Source organism: Trematomus bernacchii, unplaced genomic scaffold (assembly GCF_902827165.1).
Source record: "Trematomus bernacchii unplaced genomic scaffold, fTreBer1.1, whole genome shotgun sequence".
NCBI classification, from domain to species: Eukaryota; Metazoa; Chordata; class Actinopteri; order Perciformes; family Nototheniidae; genus Trematomus; species Trematomus bernacchii.
The window spans coordinates 14030889-14050603 of NW_022988050.1; the positions used below are offsets into that span (position 1 = coordinate 14030889).

Here is a 19715-nt window from a genome sequence, read left to right on the forward strand (position 1 = left end):
CCCTTGATGTGCTTAGTTTTCTTCCTCTCACATTGTAATTCACAGTCCCTCCCTGTGCTCTCTCTCTCTCTCTCTCTCTCTCTCTCTGGTACTACACCTTTTTTCCACCCTTCACACTTTCATCCTGGCAGACAGACATGAAGAGATGTGAGCTACAGTATGGGTGTGTTTAAAGTCTGTAGAGCTCGTGCACACTTTCAGAACATTTCCGAAGACCTTATTTGCATCATGAGGGTGGATATGGTGTCTATTTTGGGTTAACCAAATATACAGAGGAGGAATATATTTGGCCTTGGCTGAAAGTAATTCACAAAATCTCAAGGCTTCAATGCACTCCTGAAATGAAAGAAGTCCTATCAAAATATATAGAATATATGATTAAAAACAAAACCAAGTGACACAAATTAGATTCTTCACATACAACCGTGTAAAACATATTGTTCTCAAGAGGAGCGCACACAAATAAAAATGATAGGGTAGGTTAAACGACTGCAGATAATATGATGACCACTAGGTGTTGCTGATAACACCATGTCTAATTAGACAAGACAGTCCGCTTGCTACACTGTTTCAATCAAAATGAATTACCTTAATATCAATCAATATCTCAATACAATATTCAAAGGTCTTCAGACAAAAAAGGAACTGAAGGAGAAAATAAAGAAATAAAGAAAAAGAAAAAAGCTCAAGTCGAAGGCTTCATTCAACCCATGTGGCTCCTTTGTGTTAATGGTATGAATCCAGTGTGCCATTGATGCTAGGATTCTTTATATTCCAATAAAATAAGGAAAGCAAATGATTGGATGATATGTATGATATGATAATGTATACTCTGCATTGTTAGCTATAACTCTGTTTCTCATGATGAAAGTCAACAGTATCGTTTCAGGTTTTATGAAAAACTCAGTTCCCCTGTAGTTCATAACAAAAAACATAAATAATAGTTTCTCTCATGCAACACATATATTGTATTACTTTTAGTATTTTGTAATAAAAGCTAGTGTAAGTAAAACCACAAATAATGATATTGTAGAAAGGTTATCAAAATTGACAAATACTGTGCATCATTTAATGTTAAAAGATGTTCTTATAGCTGCTTACAACCACATGACTGTGTGTTAGAAACCCTGTATTACCTTTATTGAGTGCCTATAAGAGCTTTCTCTGTCTGTTGAAACAATGACAACATACACGTTGCACTTAAGCTTCAGCGCAATTAACCCTGACTGTTTATTTTAAATGGTAATACAACGTCTGTTCCACCCCCCAAAAAACCCTGGAGATCCACTAAAGCCCCCAATAATCCACACTACTTCTTGACAAAAAAGTCCATTATGTTAATGTTGCCTGGCAACAGGACTCCAGACAGTACAGGGAAAAAGGGTCTTGGGTTAATATTGATTCAAACTGATATTGGTTTCAGGAAGTAGCAGCTGGAACACTGTAAGTTTCAAGCTAAAAGCCAGAAGTGTTTTAGACTCAAGGGGAGCAGGGCAGATTGGGGGGGGGGGGGGGGGGGGCTGCAAGGAACATAACGGCACACAGATGATAGAAGTGAAAGGGAACCTTATGGATCAATAAACCCTGCAGCACATTTACAATCTGTCTTCCTCATCTCCACTCAACCTTGCTTTATTCACAGGTTCATTATCATTGAGCAAACTCTTTTTTTGTGTGCATCTACTGTTATGTGTCCATGCTTTAATGTTCAAAAAGCTCTTTATTTTTCTCATACTGCCTGTGCTGCAGCACCTTTTTCACCCTCTGTCTGAAACCAGAGCCCAGGCTGCTTTTTTCTACAATGTGTTGGAGTATTATCCAAAAGAAGTGCGATTGTTACATAGTGATGTCACTATGTTGCAGAAGTAAACAAAGGAGTCCAATTAAGGCGTTTCAGGCAGGTGGGGTGGGAGGGGGGGGGGGGGATTTGGGGAGTTTAGCCTTTGCAGACCATTTACATGCAGAAAAACCTATATAACACACTACAGGAAAGGGATGCCCCTAAAAAGCATAATAGGGTCTCTTTAATTTTGCATGGGTTGGTGTACTTTTCCTGGAAGCCTCACTCTGTGGCCTGTTGCTTTAAGTATTTTTTACTTTTCACTGCATAACCATCTCCTTCTCTTTTCCCCAGCTCTCTGCTTGGTTATCCTCGTAAATTAGTAAATACATTCCCTTTCACCTCCCTGCCTCCTTACAACACCCGTTATGAACCCAGCAGCTCCACACACTCCCATTGGCTGGAAGTGACATCACATCATCGCAAAGTGTCGAGTCAGACACACTCTCGCTCTCTCTGACAGATGATGCCCCCTTATGGTCGTACAGGAAACAGCAGTCATTTTAAAACTTGGGTTTTAAAGTCTACTGATGACCTATTTACATGTTTAACATCTGCCGAGAGACTGAAATACACTGACCCCAGATCGGTGATGACAAGTGACTTTCACCTTATCCGAGTCATCTGATCCCAGACAGAAGCTGTGTAGAGTAAATTGGCTTATGTTTTGTCTAGCTTACAGACCATTAGAGTGAATTAGACTGTAAGCCTTCCTGATTATTAAAACTAACAGGATCATGTTCAGGCTCTAATGGTTACTTACTGCACGTTGTAATCTGCCCTCTGGTGTTCTCAAATTACTGCAGACACATCCTGCACCAGCAGAATATGATATACTGCTTGAAGTCTGTATTAAGGTTTTTGTTCATTTTATTGTTTTGCTTGTTTCATTATATTTGCAAATGATGGCCATGAATGTGTGATAAATTCAACTGTGAATCAAAGCTTTGACTGTAAGAGACTTAACAAATATGATATGTGCGACTAGGGCTGCAAATAAAATAGATGGGTGATGTTTCAGATTAAATGTGTTTATATTGTTGTCAAGAATTAAACAAGCAGCACATTCTCACATCTGTGGAACTAAAACCTTATTTGGGTTATTTGGATAGTAAATCACTAAACAGCTGATTTATTACTGACAAAGTTCCTCATTTATTTTCCACCAAAGGACAAATGAATTGACATATTGCTGCAGCTCCAATTGAAACACTGGGGTTTTCTAGATGTGTCTGTCATCAGTGTCAGAAGTATTGTAAAGTGGTTAAGTGTACATGGTGAAAGTTAAAGGGAATATGAAGAAATTAGTATGTTGTGTGATACAGATAAATATAAAGAAAACATTAAAAAAAACATTATAACAAGGTAAGAAGGCTAAGCAGCATTTGAGTCTTGTGCTTGAGCTAAAGAAGCAGAGACTGTTTAGCTCAAGTCAAGTCCTCTATAGTATATAGGGTCATGTTGTAATAGTGATTCCTACCTTGCGGCTGGTGTAGTGGGCGTGTTTGGCCAGCTTGCCGTTGAGTCCCTGGAGGAAAACCTCGTCTGTGACTTTGCCCACATTCATACAGGCCTCGTCCAGCACAGAGAAGATGCCCTTATGCTGCTGCTCCACCAAGTCCACTATGATCTGATTATTGAAGTAATCAATCTGACAACAGAAGACAGGAGAATAAAAGTCACACTGTGTCAAAGTGACAGAAATATACTGCAGGCTGTACACTTTGACAAGGTAATAAAAGAAGCAGTGAAACTAATCTCCTGAAATCTTTGGGACTCGAGAAAGTCAAAGCTTTTTGGAAAGAATAAGACAATAAAGTGGTGAAACATGTTAGGGTTAAACGCCTGACATAATACATTTGATAAACACAAGCTATCAGTAAAACACCACTCATAAATGTTGGAAGCTTCCTAGAAAACGGCAGATGCTAACAAGTGGCCTAATGAGACGTAATCATGTCCAACATTAGCCGTCTTTAGCTTAGCGTAAGTGATGCGCAGCCATGGTACCATGATGTAGTTTATATCCTAAGTTCCTAACGTTAGCTTTTTAGTCCTGCCAGTTGCAGTTACTCTTAAAAAATCATAACGTTGGTGTTTAGCTAAACAAAACATGCATCATTGCCACACATGTTCTGATCTTCTGAAATATTCTTAAATCCAATGAAAAAATCCAATTGCTTTTTGATGAGGAAGCCCTTGTGAAGCAAATTTCCAGGTCGGCTAACAAAAGTCCCTCCACTCCACCGCTCTGTGTCTCTGTCTTTAAATATTTGGCATTGGAAATGCAAAATGATGCAACTAAGCATAACAAAACAGAAACAACAATCCCCCTTACATGTTTCCATGGGATGCCTTCTCGTTGATACTCTTCCTGTTCCTGCTTTAGCACCAGCTGGATGAACAGTTGCTGCAGCTTTTCATTACAGTAGTTGATGCAGAACTGTTCAAAGCTAAAGAAATAGAGGGGATTGAATGTTATGCATACATTTTAATTATATATGGAGAAATGTAATCTTTGTTGTTTTTGTTACAACCAAGAAAATCTAATAAATACAGACAGAAACGTAACATTCTGTTAGAAAGGATGCAGATGTTTTGATGCTTTTTGTTTTGGTGGAACATTGTGTCTCATGCTAACCTGTTGTTCTGGAAAATCTCAAACCCGTAGATGTCCAGCACCCCGATGACGGTGTTCTTCCCGTGGACTCTGGCGTCGTAGTTTTTCACCTCGATGATGTCATTGATTCGTCCCACTATCCAGCAGAACAGTCGCTCGTACATGGCCTAAAGACGACAAAATATGAAAACAGGTTCATTAGACTAATTGGCTGGTGAACAAGTGCATTGCTCAAGGGCAGAGAGGATTACAGCACAGATGGGTCATTGAGTCATAACATGTGAGTCAGACCTTTGTTCACAGCCCACAGTGCTGGTTTAGAAACTGCCTACATACATTTCCTCCTCCACAGTCTCCAGCCTCTGTCTGGAGTCACAACATTGTGACTCATGCTTGTGTGAATTAGTGTGAATTGCAGTGAAACTATCGCCAAGCGCTTGGTGAAATGTCACAACCCCTCGCCATCTGCTGGTTGTGTTTTTCCCTCTTTGTGTGCGGCCAAATACAGAGAAAGTGTTGTGTGCAGTACTGCTGGACAAAAGGCCAACAACATGTAATTAACTATCAAACAGTTACCTTGGCTAAAGCGTCCCGTCCGTAGCTGGCCTCCTGCATCGTGTGCTGCTTCTCAATAACGTCCCGGCCCGTGGCCACGGTACGGTAGAGCATGGCCTTCTCCACATTTTCTTCTTTGGTGGACAGCAGGTCGCTAAACACAGCCACCAGCTTTGTGTTCTCTATCAAAGTCACATCTCCGTCCACCCCGAATGTCAGGTTGCCCTAGAAGAGAAGACAATGCATGGATTATTCGGCAGTGCATAAGGTATAGTTCATCATTTTGGAAAACACAAATGTGCGTTCTTGCCAAGAGTTTGATGAAAAGATTGATACCAGTTTAATGTATTTAATGTATGTCACTAAATATGAGGCAGTGATTAGCTAAGCTTAGCATGTAGCCGGGAAACGGCATGACTGGCTGTAGCCATTTGTGAATATCCATAATAGCAAATGTGTAACTTTGACATTGTTGTCTGTGAACAAATGATGTAAGGCTAGGTGCTTCTGTTCCAGCTTAGAAAAGCATAAAGATACAGATACAAGAGGGATATCCATCTTCTCAACACAAACAAAGAGAATAGGAACATTTCACCAAAAGGAAGGTTCCTGGAAAAGGATAACGATACAGTAACAGCGGAAATTCTTTAGACAGTTAAAATTGCAAATAAATAATAAAAATAAAATTAAACAAGAGAGTATTTTATACAGTGAACACCTGTTTAGCTGCATTTTTTATTACTGCAGGCAAACATCAAATGAACAAATAATGACTGTTCACTTAGTTTTCTACATATCACTTATCCTTTGAAAACTGTTTATAAACTCAAAATGACTAATAATACTCCAATCGTTTCCTTCTAGTTTCTCTATAGTCAGTACGAAATAATATAGTTATATACCAGAAATAGCCTAGGAAATTCTCAGGAAATTATAGACCCTTATAGACCGTATATATATATATATATATATATTTTTTTTTAATGAGCTGCTTTTGCATTGGAAATAGTACCCAGTGTCAAAAACAAACAAAAGAGTAAACAAATGTGTGCTATTTCAAATCCATACACTTACTATCCTGGCAAGCATACTGGCCCACTTTGCCAATATGGCTCTCATTTCTCTCAAATCTATACACAGTATCTCCCATATTGGGACTCAGCTGGCGTGAGACTTGAGCGGGGATTTTGATATTATCGGGTATTACCAGATGTAGGATGGTGGCCAGGATCTTGTAAACAGTCTGAATCTCATCCCCTGTGAAACCGATCACTTTCATGGCATCAGCCACAGCTTTGAAATCAGCGCCATCATTGATAGAAGACTAGAGAGAGAGAACGGGAAATGTTGGGAGAAGGATTCAAACAAAATACTGAAAGTAAACAGTGTTAAAGTTGATTGGATTTATCATTGTAATTCAAAATTAAGAACATTTTGTCTTTTAAAAAATGTATCTTGCTTAAACAAATATAAACATGGATCAAATACATTTTTCACAAGTGTTTTGTCCCGGAGCCAGTCTTTTCCTGTCCCTTTCAATTAAACTAGCAGGGGTATAATTTTCCCACAGTTAATGACATTAAAAACTGCTGCTCCACTGTTTTGTTTGGCTATAAAATAGGAGCCGCTGAGGCACACAGTGTATAAACCGCTACCTCAGCTGTTTGGTTGAGTTGTATTCCATTACGTCAGGCTGTTGTTGTGTTGCTGTCAAGTGGATTTGTTCCAACTCATTAACTCATGCAAAGACTGTGGCACGAAGCTGAGGTCTACATAAAAAAACACTCCTCTGTACAGTAACAGGGATGATGATTACTGCAATACTCTCTTTACATGCAATACATTACTTTTGTACTGTTTTGTTTAATACAATCTGTAAACTGTGGTGAGGAAACACATCTGTGTGTAAGTGGTGTGTTTGATTGCATCCATATCACTGAAGACAAACTCACACTGATGCTCTCTCAGACCTTTGTTCTCTGGTTTTCATTCTTTGCTACTTCTACTTTTGTTAGAATGTAAGTTAAACTTTAAGAAGTACCTTGATTTGGCCTCCAACTTTGATGTAGTTGTAGGCTGTCGCGTCCTTTTTGATGTGAATAGAACGTAACAGGGAATCTGGAGCTCCTTTGAGCAGCTAGGGGGGGAACAAAACATACATTATTACTGACAACATACACACAGCCCCCTTCTTGAGTTTTTGAATCATTAAACGGTCATTATGCAAACTTCTACCAACTGTCATTTATGACATTTTAACTCATATATCATTTATTACAGTCATTGGCATGTCCATGTTATTTGAATTTAATGACTGTACATCCAATAAATATGGCTTATTCATTTTCAATTCAATGAGCTCCGACTGTACATGTAGGTACAAAAGGCCCCTTGATGACTCTGCATGGATTCATATTCCCTGGTTGTGAGTTCAGTCATTTACATTATTAACAAACACATACTGTACAAATGCTCTTTACATATGTACCTGGTAGAATGAATGAAAGCTCCTCTCTCCTTCCTGTTGGAAAATGACCCTGGACTGTGGAAAAAGTGGAGCATTACATAACAGCAGTTTTAAAGCCACCCGGAGCATCAAACAAGCCAGTTATTCCCATTTGTTGGGATTATGACACTTTAAATTAGAGCTACTGTATGTCTACTCCAATACCTTTTCCAGAAGGTAGTTGTTGATGTGGCCTCCGATGGGGTCTCCCTTGAAGTCGAAGTTGATGTCCATGTATTTGCCGAAGCGGCTGGAGTTGTCGTTGCGGCTGGTCTTGGCGTTCCCGAAGGCCTCCAAGACACAGTTGGATTTAAGCAGCATGTTTTTCACCCTGTGTAAGGCAGGACGATAGAACAGGTTAAGACGTCGGCTGGGTATATATCAGGTCAAATTAGCAAACCCACATGTTTCATTACAGCCTTTTACTTTAAATCTTCTTAGTACATTTAAAATAAGTTAATAGGAAACAGCTTGTTAACAATATCAACTTTATAACATGATGATCCTTCCACATGCACATCTGATCGAAACCTATCCCTAAGCACATTTCAGGACACAATTATGAAAACCATGTACATTTACTAATTTATTTTTAAATACTGCTGGAAAGCATAGGCACTAATGTGACTTAATTGCATAAAAGCCACATGGTCACCTCCACTTTTTAAATACATAATTGTGTTGCACTTTGTATGTTCCCTACTGTATGTTTGTTTATGGTATGTGTGGCCTTATATGCCAGGGCCAAAGACACATTTCCATTTCATGTAATTGGTGGACAATAAAGTGATGCAAGTGTGAATGATGTGCCATTGTTGTGTTAATAGCTTGTTCTGCTGCCCTCAAGTGGACAAAAAATAGAATAATGCAGGTTAAAAAGATATCACCATGTACAGAATTATTAAAACAGAAAACCACATGTATAAATTCAGACAGATGTGTTGTGTCAGTGTTTGTATGTGATATTTGACCAGGTGCAGCTGGAGTTTTTAAATGTGTTTCCACTCGCAAACCGTGGCAAAGCTTTCCCCTGAGACCCACTAATAACTGAGAGGGAAGAGCAACAATCTTAGCTGATACCTAACTCACAAAGATAACGGACAATAAACTGGGAGCAGTCAGTAGAAGTTAGAAAGACTGATTGATCTGCCTCCATGTACACAATGTAGGACTTGACCCTGTGCTACATTCTTGCAGGAGAATCAATTCATCATTTCAAACGAATATCTACAATCTGTCATTTTGTTAAAAACCTCTTTTCAAAGAGGCGTTTTTTGCTCAGAAACGTCTGGCTTTTTATTTACCAGGTTTCATAACTTGAGGGCTAATGATACCATTGAAACTATATGACCTAATCTAAAAACTCTATTGAACCTAGATAACACTGTATTGCTTTTGTCCGAATAGCTGTAAAGTTTAGACTTAGCTGGTAGGAGTATAGAACATTTAATAGAGGTTTTTTATTGTTTCAAATATATTATACAGTGACATGGATATTGCAGTACTGTTAAGAATAAAAACATACATAACACATATTGCTCCTGTCACATAAAGACTGACTGACCTGTGACCCAAATGATACCCAGATGACATAGGATTTATGAAAATAAATACCTTTATTCCTGACCTTAACTTTGTGTGGGCTGTCAGTTATGGATCATATGGTTTAATAGCTGAGACTTTGATTTGTGGCAGTAATCATTTGTGGAATATGACTTGCTTCTATCAACCATAACTGCGAGATAAGAAATGTGACCTAGAGAATAGATCATTAAGAATGAGATATGAAGCTCTTTTATATGTACGTATTAAAATAGACCTTTCGCTGCAGCTAGAAACTCTCATTTGAGGAAGAGGATTATTGCTGAACATTCTTTGGTGGATTTTGAGACAGGTTTTAAATGACTTTTTATTTGTTATTATCCAATGTATCGCGACTTCTTTGATTTGTATGACTGTTTTTGTGGTTAACCATGCATAACAACTCCATTTTAAGAATTCAAAGAAAAACTCCTCCGTACCCACTCCCCATCCCATAATATTTGCAGTTTTAGTCACCAAACCAAGCCTGTGTACGGTCTTTTCAGTGCGAGTTAACCGGGTCAATAGCAGCAGCTCACCTTTCAACTTCAGCCCTCTGATTGGGATTGGTGATAGCAGCAATGTATTGCATTATGTACTTGCTGGCTTCTGTCTTTCCGGCTCCACTTTCCCCTGCAATGAAAACAATACACAGTGCAGTGAGTCTTTAAAAGTATCCATTTTTATTTCAGTAGTCATTTTTAGGCAGTTTGCTTTATAAATAAATGAATAATAAACCTGTTTCATACTTTAAAAACGAAACTTTATTGCACAAACATGTTTCAGTATACAACATCACTTTTATTTTGAAGTGAGTTAATAGACCAAACTATATTTTTGTCTGGGTATGGATTAGGGCTGTCCCGAATACCATTTTTCGGGCTCCAGATATTCTGTAGTAATCAGTAGCGAATAATCGGATATTCGGCCCGCGCGAACCGCTTCAACACGTGTATTTCGGTTTTATTCACGGCGTTCATTTTGTGGGGCATGTGGGTGAAGGATGTCCGATAGGTACTGGGGGGCAAGGGCATGGAGGGACTTGTAGGTAAGGAGGAGGACTTTGTAGGATATACGGGACTTGACCGGCAACCAGTGTAGGTGGATGAGGGTGGGAGTGATGTTAGCGCTGTTGACAGGAAGTTGTTGTTGCTATGGAAACAACGTGACGGAGATTAACGGAGAAAAGTCATATCTACATATAAAGACGGAGAAAGTAAACGATAAAGTTTATGGTTAAGTGTTAGCACCCCCCGAAGAGGCACAAGCTCTTACGTTGATATTGGAGATTTCAATCAATTCAATTTGTACAAAACAAAAATACGAGAAAAAAAAAAATTAATACGAATAGCCGAATAACGAAATTGAAACCCGAATAGTACTCCAACGAACGAATATTCGGATATTCGGGTACAGCCCTAGTATGGATTCATGACACCATGGTTTTAAGATGCTCAGTTCCCCCTTCTGACCACTAAGTGGTGCTTCATCCTCTGCATGGCTTCTCCAGCATGTCACACAGCTTATATCCACATAAGAACATCTTTTGTATTAATTACTTTTATTAACTTAACAAAGGTCAGAGGTTATATTAATATTTTCTGGACATTTGCCCCAGAACATCGGTCAGGAGAGATAACACCGGAGTAGAAGAGGAAATAAAGGAGGATTACAGTGTTTTTTTATATTTATTTTGTAAAATAAAGACAAGAAAAACAGGTTCTCAGAAGAAATGTGTTCCTTGACTTGTCGTTTCTTGTGAAATGTAGAGAGAGTAAAACATCTTTGTTCTCTTGGTGTGGCCCATGCAGGGGGGCTTTCTGTGTTACCTGAGATGACAATACAAGTGTCTTTGTTCCTCCTCTTCATGGCCTTGTAAGCAGCGTCAGCGATGGCGAACAGGTGGGGGGGCCTCTCGTACAGCTCGCGGCCCTTATACTGCTCCACCATGTCGCGGCCGTAGATGTTCATGGCACGGTAAGGGTTGACGGACACCACCACCTCCCCGATGTAGGTGTAGATCCTCCCCTTCTCAAACCTGAGGGAACAAAACGTGGCTTTTTAGTAGTTTTATCAAATGTTCAATATCCTTCTACTTGTCCCCATCTTGTGTTTGTGTGAAGCAGGCGAATTTACTCATTGAGTTTTCTGTCTTCATTTATAAGCATTTATATTTTGGGATGAATTTATAATCAAACTCTGCCAGAGAAGGAATAAAATACTTTTTTTCTAGTGTTTTTATTTACAAAACTACTGCTTTAAAACGTTTTGCATCAGTCAATACTTTTGTAGAATCCAGCATCAAGCAATTACCAGAAACTATTTGAAAAAAGGAAATTCTAATAAAAAATGTCAATGCATTAAAAATCATTCCGATACAAAGCAACATCACACTGATTGGGAAGGCCTGTCACTCAAACTCACACAATGACAATCATTATGCAGCAACTTCCTAAAAGGAAACAAATTAATTGTATCACAAGTGAAATTGTATTTCAATAACTGTATAACCAGCTTAACATTTGCCACTTTAAATAAATGTATCTGACATTTACATTGGTAAACTGTAAATAAGCCATATATATTGTGAGTTGATGTTTTCAATCTGTCCAGCGGCACAATTTTGCATGTTACAATCTTTCAGTTTGCATGTTACAATCTTTCAGTTTGCATGTTACTAGCTCAAAGCCTTTTTCAAAACCTCTATCACTGTCAATAAGGGAGTCAATATATCTGTCACCGATGCTGTATTGAGGGACAACATCAACTCTCTGCTTCTCTTCCTCCTTCAATTGTGTTAGTGCTGCAACATACAATGAGATCTAAACAATAGTGAGCTTCCAACTTTATGTCAACAGTATGAGTTTGTTGTCCCTTTCCGGTTTCAAATGACAATGTCCTCCATGCACAAAGCCAGTTCTATAAAGACATGGTTTTCCTGTTTGGTCAGGAAGAACTTGACTGGCCCGAAAAGTTTGGACTTCAACCCAATCCAACATGGCTAAGATGCATTTTAAACACCAACTGTGAGCAAAACCTGATTACCAAACAGCAGTGTTGGACCTGATGATGCTAGTGTGGCTGAATGGAGGATAAACCCTGCAGCCAGGTTCCAATATATTGTGCAAAGACTGTAACCAGAGGAGTGTCGTTTATTACAGCAGCAGATGAATGCCTATTGTTAAGGATGGTATAACAAATTACCCCTTCCTGCATGTGTGCAGAATGCAGGTTGGTTTGTGTGACGAGTGCTATATCAATAAACTTCCATAGTCATTACAACTTTTTATATGGTCGTATTTTTCTGACATCGACATATTTTTCAAAGGTACAGAGTAGCTCTATCTCACTTTCTGTGCCCATCTCTCTCTAAATCACACAATCTTTTGATCTCTGTCTCTCTCCCCCAGCCTCAGGCCTGACTTCCTTCCTCTCCAAAGAGAACTAGGAGCCCAGTTTCTCTCAACAGAAGAATGGCCTCTTTCTTCACAGCTGCCAAACCTCTGCCGCTGCCTTGCAAACAGAGCCAAAAGCAGATTATTCCAAAACGGTCCTAACAGGCCCACGTAAAGTGTTTGTGATTGTGGGTTTGAAGCGATTGCCAGATTAAAAATCAATCAAGCTCTCATATTTGCTAAAACGACTTGCCAGATATTGAGTTACCATATATTTGAATGAAATTGCTGAGTCACTGGTAGAATTACAAATCAAGCGCTGAATGACGAGAGCATTATTACTCAGCTTAAACAACCTTAACATACATCCAACTGGCTGTTGATGGATGTCCATGACATTCTTCTTGTTTATCAGTGTTTCTAAACCTTGCATTTTTCAATCATTTTGTATAAATCCTATCCGCACTGAACTTTTAAAAAGGTATGTTAATAGTGCATTTTAGTGGGAACAAAAAAACAGTAACCAATTGTTGAGCATGGCAACGTCAAATAAATTAGTGCTCAATATTATCATCGAATTTACAAGTGAAATACTGAGTACACATCACAACGCTATAGGGTGGGATAACACATGACTCATGTTGCAGCTAGGTACAACAATGCTTTTCCACAGCAGTACACACACTACACATGCTGGATTAGCTCATCCTTATGTGTTCATACTGCATGTCAGTAATCTTACTGTATGTCAGGCCATGCACAAACTGGCACGGCTGGCTGGCAATGACCTGGGATGTCCAATGGTCCTGGTCAGGATGGGACGATATGAAGACGGCAGAATAAAGATGCAGAATAAGAGGCTTTTGTGTAAATAATGCCACTTTCTGTTATCGGCAGAGAAATAATAATATTCAAAAGAAACAGAAAATGCCGTTTTCCTGATTTACTCCGTTTTATATCATATCATCATCCAAAAAAGCTTTGGGTTAAGGACTGACTAAAAAAGACATTCACTTGGATTTTGACGTACTGGGATGGACAGTTCTTACTTTTCTCTGAAAATATTTGTCAGATTAATTAATAATGAAAATGTAAAAGCTAAGCTAACTAGCTGGCTCTTCGGATCCTGATGCCACAGAAAAAGCCATTGTCCCCCCCCCCCCCCCCCCAGTCAGGAGGCTGCTGTGTGCCCGCTCCATTGTTCAAATGTCAATCGGAGGTCTTTGTCTCAGACGTCGCCCCCTGCATGGGCCAACACGGAGAGCTGCCCACTCAACGTACATGTACAATAGCTGCTGGGGGATCTTCAACAATGGTTGAGGTGAAGGGAGGGGGGTGTATGTGGAGTCCCAGCTGCGTACTGTATGTATAGAAAGGAGGTGATGGCGTATGCTGTCCAAAATGAAAACATCTGGAGGTATTTTTCATCTTGGGAATTTATATGGTTCCAAACCAGACGAAAGGAAAGCTCATAAACACCTAATAATATTGTTTAAATGCAAGATATTAAAATAATCCACTCATGTTTAGTGATAAAAGGAGACGTAAACATTCCGCTATACTGTTAATACCAAATATGTGATTGTATTTCACCATTGTGGGATTTGATTGAGATGTGTCACCCATCTGTATATCCAGATCTTTATTGATGAATAATGATAAGTGACATTGGTTGAACTCTTCTTATCTGTACATTACCGGTATAAAATGTCTAACAACGTGAATATACCATTATAAAGCAAACCAGTCTCAAGGGAGTATTGTTGCCCTTGTACATAATCTGTGTGACTAAAATATGTTTATTTATGTTAAGGCTTGCATTTTATGTCAAACTCTGCAGCCCCATGAGTTCAAAAAGTTAACTACTTGAATGTTAATTAATGCAAGCTGATTTAATAAACACCCCTGAACAAGGTGACAGGTAGAGACTCATTTATATCAAAGGAATGGCTTTCACTTTCACAAATGTGCAAAAACTATCACTTATTTGAAGTTAGGCAATGTTGCTAAATTGTTTCCAAAAGGACAAGAAGTTCAGGCAAACCATTACATCATTCAAATACACATCAAGGGGTTTTTGAACAAATATTATCATTGGGAGTGTCAGTCTGGTATTGTAATTTTCATTTTTTCCACCCAATAACAAAACATTACACACTAGACAAACCAAACCGCATCAGACTATACCACAAAGTGTGGATTCTCTGTGAAGCTGCACAGCTTAGAACAACACAGGCAGACATTAAATCATCAAATCACTGACAATCTAGATCTAGAGGTGCCCGGGATTTTTACCCCCACCTCTAAATTTACAATCGCATCATTTTTGTGACAAAAAAGGTTCCACGTCGAGGAGAAAAGAGAAGAATCAATCAGTTTGTGCGTGTCAACTGAGATTGAGCGTTGGCTGATCCATCTGCTCCACTCTCATTTAGGGGATTTAATAGACGCAGGATTAGAGGACTGTATGAGTCATAGTAGTCTCCTAGAAACGCTATTTATAGTTGCATGGAGACTGAATCAGATTTCAATGTAGTAACACTTTTGGTTATTTTTTGACCTTCAGCATAAATTGGGCAATTTGAAGCTTCATGTTAGATTAAGATTGAGATGTAAATTTAAGTTTGAAAGTACATAAAACTAGAGGGAAGGTTTACCAGTCCATTAATCCTTTGAGGTATAACAGCACAACTCTTACTTCATCATCCCCCCCCCCCTCCTTCATCTTTCTGTCTGTCCAGCTGTGAGGGGAAGTGTGTCCGAACTGATCTGACCGGCAGCCCTGTGATCTATTTCCGAAAGGACCCATCCCAAAAGATGCCAGGAAATGAGACAGAAACAGAGAGAGGAGGTAGGCGTGTAGAGAAAAGGGGATAGAAAGATCATACGTGCAAGAAACATCAGATATTGTGAGACCTGTGATGATTTATGTATAGTCTGACTCCCACTGAGGGACCTGCTGGTGTGAAATGATGATGAGACTATTTATGTGCAGCTTGTTAGATTCTGAACTCTGCATACTACAACAGAAACAAAGCTTGTTCGTTGTTTGAGGTTTAAGACAGTCCCTGGAATTTCCCAAAAATGAACCCATTCATGTTTTCCGTATCTTCTGGCTGTTAATAGCTCTGAAAACAAAACAGAAAATCCTGCACATTGTTGATCATTCATACTCAGTTTATTTGTTGTTAAATTGAGGATTGAATTTGATTGTAATCTTTTAATGACTCAAGTCTATGCTCAGACCTGCCTATATTTAAGCCTTTAGAAACTGAACAAAGTTTGCGCTTTTATATTTTGCAATAGTTAAAAAGCCAACATAAGAGCATGTGTACTCATAAAATACACAAGCTCCATCAGGTCAACCAGCTAATGTTAGCATACTTGCTCATAGGAGATTTGAGCATGACAGACAACTAGCCTGTTTATCTGGTCCTGGTGTGACTGTCTGACCAATAGGAACTAGTTGCAGTGTATCAAAATGAAGCTGCTAATGGAGTCTGGGGAGCTGTGTCCATGTTTGGAAATAACACTTTTAAGTATTATACTCTAAGATTTGTTGTTTTTTTCTTGATACTCTTGAGTTGTTTATATTCCTAAAAGTTGTCAGTACTGTTATTATCTCTACCAACATCTGACTATGCAAACATGTTAAAAAGTGACTCCAAAGACTTGCCATACAGTGGAAAAATGTTTTACCAAGGAACTTTTTCTGCCCCAAAAATACCAGAGGAACCCTAATGCCACACAACATTCAACACACTCCCCTCAGAAGTGAATTACAGAGCACAGCCGAGCACAACCACTGTCTCCAATCTTGTTTGGGTGGGTCTTTTTTATGGTTAACTGAGGGAGGAGCGGGAGCCATTTATGACATTTTCTCACCAACAATCTCTCCCCTATTCCCGACTGAAAATAAACTTCAGAAAAGAATAGAGGTAAGTGTGATTCAAATAATCCCATGAAAATTCCCCTCACAACATCTCTACCCTGAGGCTGGACACGCTGGTGTAATTACGACATTTAACATAATTGTCTGTCTCTAACACCAAAATGTTTCACTTACTTATGCTGAGCAATTCTAAATGAAAAGTGCTGCTCGATGAACCCTCGTAAAGAAATCTGACTGTTAGCTTCTGCTAGTAAAGTTGAATTCAAAGCAGATATTCAAGGCAACAGAGAAAGTGTATCTAGACTTAAACACAGTCCCATACAAGTTGGGGTTATAAAGAAATCTGTGTATCAGTAGTATGTGTTATATGGAGCAATATGTGGCCCATATCCAGCCGGCACGTGTTCTCATCATTATAGGTTTGAACTTTAGGGTCAATGTAGGAATTATAAAGGGAGTTAATCTGTGTCTGTTCTACTTTGATCTCGGAGTTTATTGCCATCACTGCTCTTGTTTAGATTGACAGCAATGTGCAGGAGGGCTTATCCACATGGCTGCTGGGTAAAGGACATCTCGTCTGTAGTCTTTCTTAAGTGTTGTTTTGAAAAGCTCATGAAACATGACAAAAAAATGTTTTAGCACTGCAACATAGCAAGCAGATCATTAAGCATTTTTATTATTTCAAATGTAGTTATATTAACTTTTCAAGCAAAAATATTGACTGCTTTCGACTTTAGATATGGGAGCATTTTTAACTTGTCTTCAAAATATATGAAAAAAAGCATTATTTGATTTCTGAGAGTTGGGGTGGTCAAATAAACATGACTCCACCTAGGCGCCCAGAATAACATAACGAAATGTGTTTTTATAGCAATTCTATGATATTTTAAAGACAAAACATATATCTAATTGGAGAAATAACTAGCAGATTAATTAGATACCATTTTGTTTTTCTGTGCTTTTATTCATCTCATCTGCAGGACTGAAATATGCTTTATTCTTTTTCTAATGTTATAATTAAAAACATTTTAAGGAAATACTGTGCATTATATGCAAAACATGCCTTGCAGCAGATGAAAGATTATTTTATAATGAAATTGTTTCACAATAACTTGTCTTTTTAACCCATCTTTCTGGAGTAATTTAATTATTCACCACTCTATCCTAAAGGGATTAAGAGTTTATAGTCACAGCAAATAAACTCACTGAGGATGGGAAAGATTAGTAGAAGCCAGAAAATACTGGATTAGGCATTTTGGCAGATGCAATAATACGTTTTAAAATTCTGAAAGTCAGACAATTGGCATAAACAATGCCAAAGCACACTGAACATGGCTGTTAAAGACGTCTAAAAAACATATATGGCCTATATAACATAGCCAAACCAAACATTACATGTCACTTGTTAGACACTTTTATCCAAAGCGACTTACATACTCAATACTGTGGACAATCCCCACAGGAGCAATTTGGGGTGAAGTGTCTTACCCAGGGACACAACGACATGCTGACTGCAGTGGGGTTTGAACCTGTGACCCCGTGATCCGAACACAAACGCACAACCCATTGCGCCACACACCTCCGTGTACATAACACCCATATATTGATCTGCAGGGATTTTGTCCAAAACAATATCAGAGAAGACAGTCAATGTTGTATTTGATCATTAAGGTGTTGGATGGGGTTGAGGTCAGAGCTCTTTGCAGGCCAGTCAAATTCTTCAGCTCCAAACTGGGACCTTTCCTCATGTAATTCACCTTGTGCAGGCAGGGGGGCATTGTTATGTTCAAACAGGAAAGGGAAACACACAAACTGTTGACACAATGCTAGAAGCTCACTATTGTCTTAAATCAGAGGTTCCTAAAAATATCATTACATGATGTATGACAGTTTAATCATACATTATTTTCTTGTTAGATTGTTTTATATAAATACATTCTAGGTGCCTGAAGTGGAGAAAGTTTGACGTATTTCTCACAAGAAAAAAGGATTGAGGTCAGAGAAAGGTGTATGCAGATATTCTTAAAACAACGAGAAGTTAGTTATTCTAGTGAAGCCCACTGATTTGCCTGCGAAGGTGAGCAGTAGCAGCTGTGACATGCTCATGAAGGACATTAAGATGAAGTCTTGCTGAATCATGGGTAAACTTGGCTTGTCCTTGCATCCATTCTTCAACTCTTTATGACAGCTATTGCTCCTGAGAGGCTAGTAAAGATGCTGTATGAACAAAGCTGAGGTTTAACATCCCTCTGGGCTTTTGTCGTCGACATATCACTCTTGTTTCTATTTTGAGGACCCACCAGAAATAAGTCAAAACTGTTGCTCTACTCCACTCATGTATGCACTGTACAGTGTGACAGAGGCCTCCTTCATGGTCTGCAGCCATCAGACATCTGGGCTCTGCATTGGGGGATTTTCCGCTGCTTTGTAACGCCTGCTTACTGCTAAACAGCAGCTCCCAGACTGTTCGTAGGAGACGCAGCCCATCAACACAACACATCCACCCTCCCTCAGGCCCACATCAATCTCCTTCCAAAATCAGAAGAGGTAGTTTCCCTGCTACCGACACAGCTGCTCTGCACTGAGGATGGAGCATGGAGGAAGATTATGTAACATGATGTAAGACATATTGCTGTGCTCACACTAAAGTTAAAACAATTCTGAATATGCATTTGAAAATGGATATAAGTTATTTCCTGATTACAGAGACATGAATAATCCTCTATTGTCTAATAACTAATGGTGTTGTCACTAATTATTATTTAGACCATAGTGTGTTCGTTCATTTTAATATCTAACCAGAACTTGAAAACTTCTTAATTATGATTCATCCTTGCAGAGATAGGTTTGTAAAAAAAATGTCTTCTGGGACCTGGAATAGTTAGGCTTCACTTTTGTATGGTGTGAGGAAGGGGAGATGTATCATTCATCTATATATATGGTTTAAAAAAAATAATTGCAGCCATTAATGGTGAAAGAAAATTATTAAGCTAAGATTACATGTATCTTGCACTGTGCAGCAATCCTCTGCAGCAAGCACACTCAAAGACTTAGTCATAAGGCCATGCTTGAATAGAACTGAGCAGCATGTGTTCACCATTCACACTACAGGATGTTCCCATGAGGATGGCCGGTCTAGGTACTTATGGGAAATGGGAGCCATGTGTAAACAGCCTGGCTGCAGATCAGGTGGCTGACCCTCCTTTCTTTGCTAACTGGGATGGCAGTCTTCCACCCCACCCCTTTACACACAGACACACAAACAGTGCTGCCACCAAGCTGTTACTGAAACACGCATTTGAGAGGATTTCAATCTGATTACATTT

The 19715-nt window shown here is 39.0% G+C and overlaps 1 protein-coding gene across 2 annotated transcripts in view; it reads right to left on the reverse strand.

The window, feature by feature from the left end:
- Positions 1–19715, reverse strand: part of myo1d (myosin 1D) — a 100423-nt gene that overhangs the window by 70547 nt on the left and 10161 nt on the right. For both annotated transcript variants that reach the window (XR_004555053.1, XM_034119436.1), the window contains exons 2-11: positions 10932–11140; positions 9642–9735; positions 7687–7852; positions 7504–7557; positions 7057–7152; positions 6223–6339; positions 5037–5240; positions 4482–4627; positions 4179–4293; positions 3321–3491 (exon numbers count right to left, since the gene is read on the reverse strand). Coding sequence is in view for 1 of the 2 variants with exons in the window: in XM_034119436.1 (XP_033975327.1) it covers positions 3321–3491; positions 4179–4293; positions 4482–4627; positions 5037–5240; positions 6223–6339; positions 7057–7152; positions 7504–7557; positions 7687–7852; positions 9642–9735; positions 10932–11140 (1372 nt within the window). In the remaining variant the exon portion in view is untranslated. The remainder of the gene's footprint in view (positions 1–3320; positions 3492–4178; positions 4294–4481; positions 4628–5036; positions 5241–6222; positions 6340–7056; positions 7153–7503; positions 7558–7686; positions 7853–9641; positions 9736–10931; positions 11141–19715) is intronic.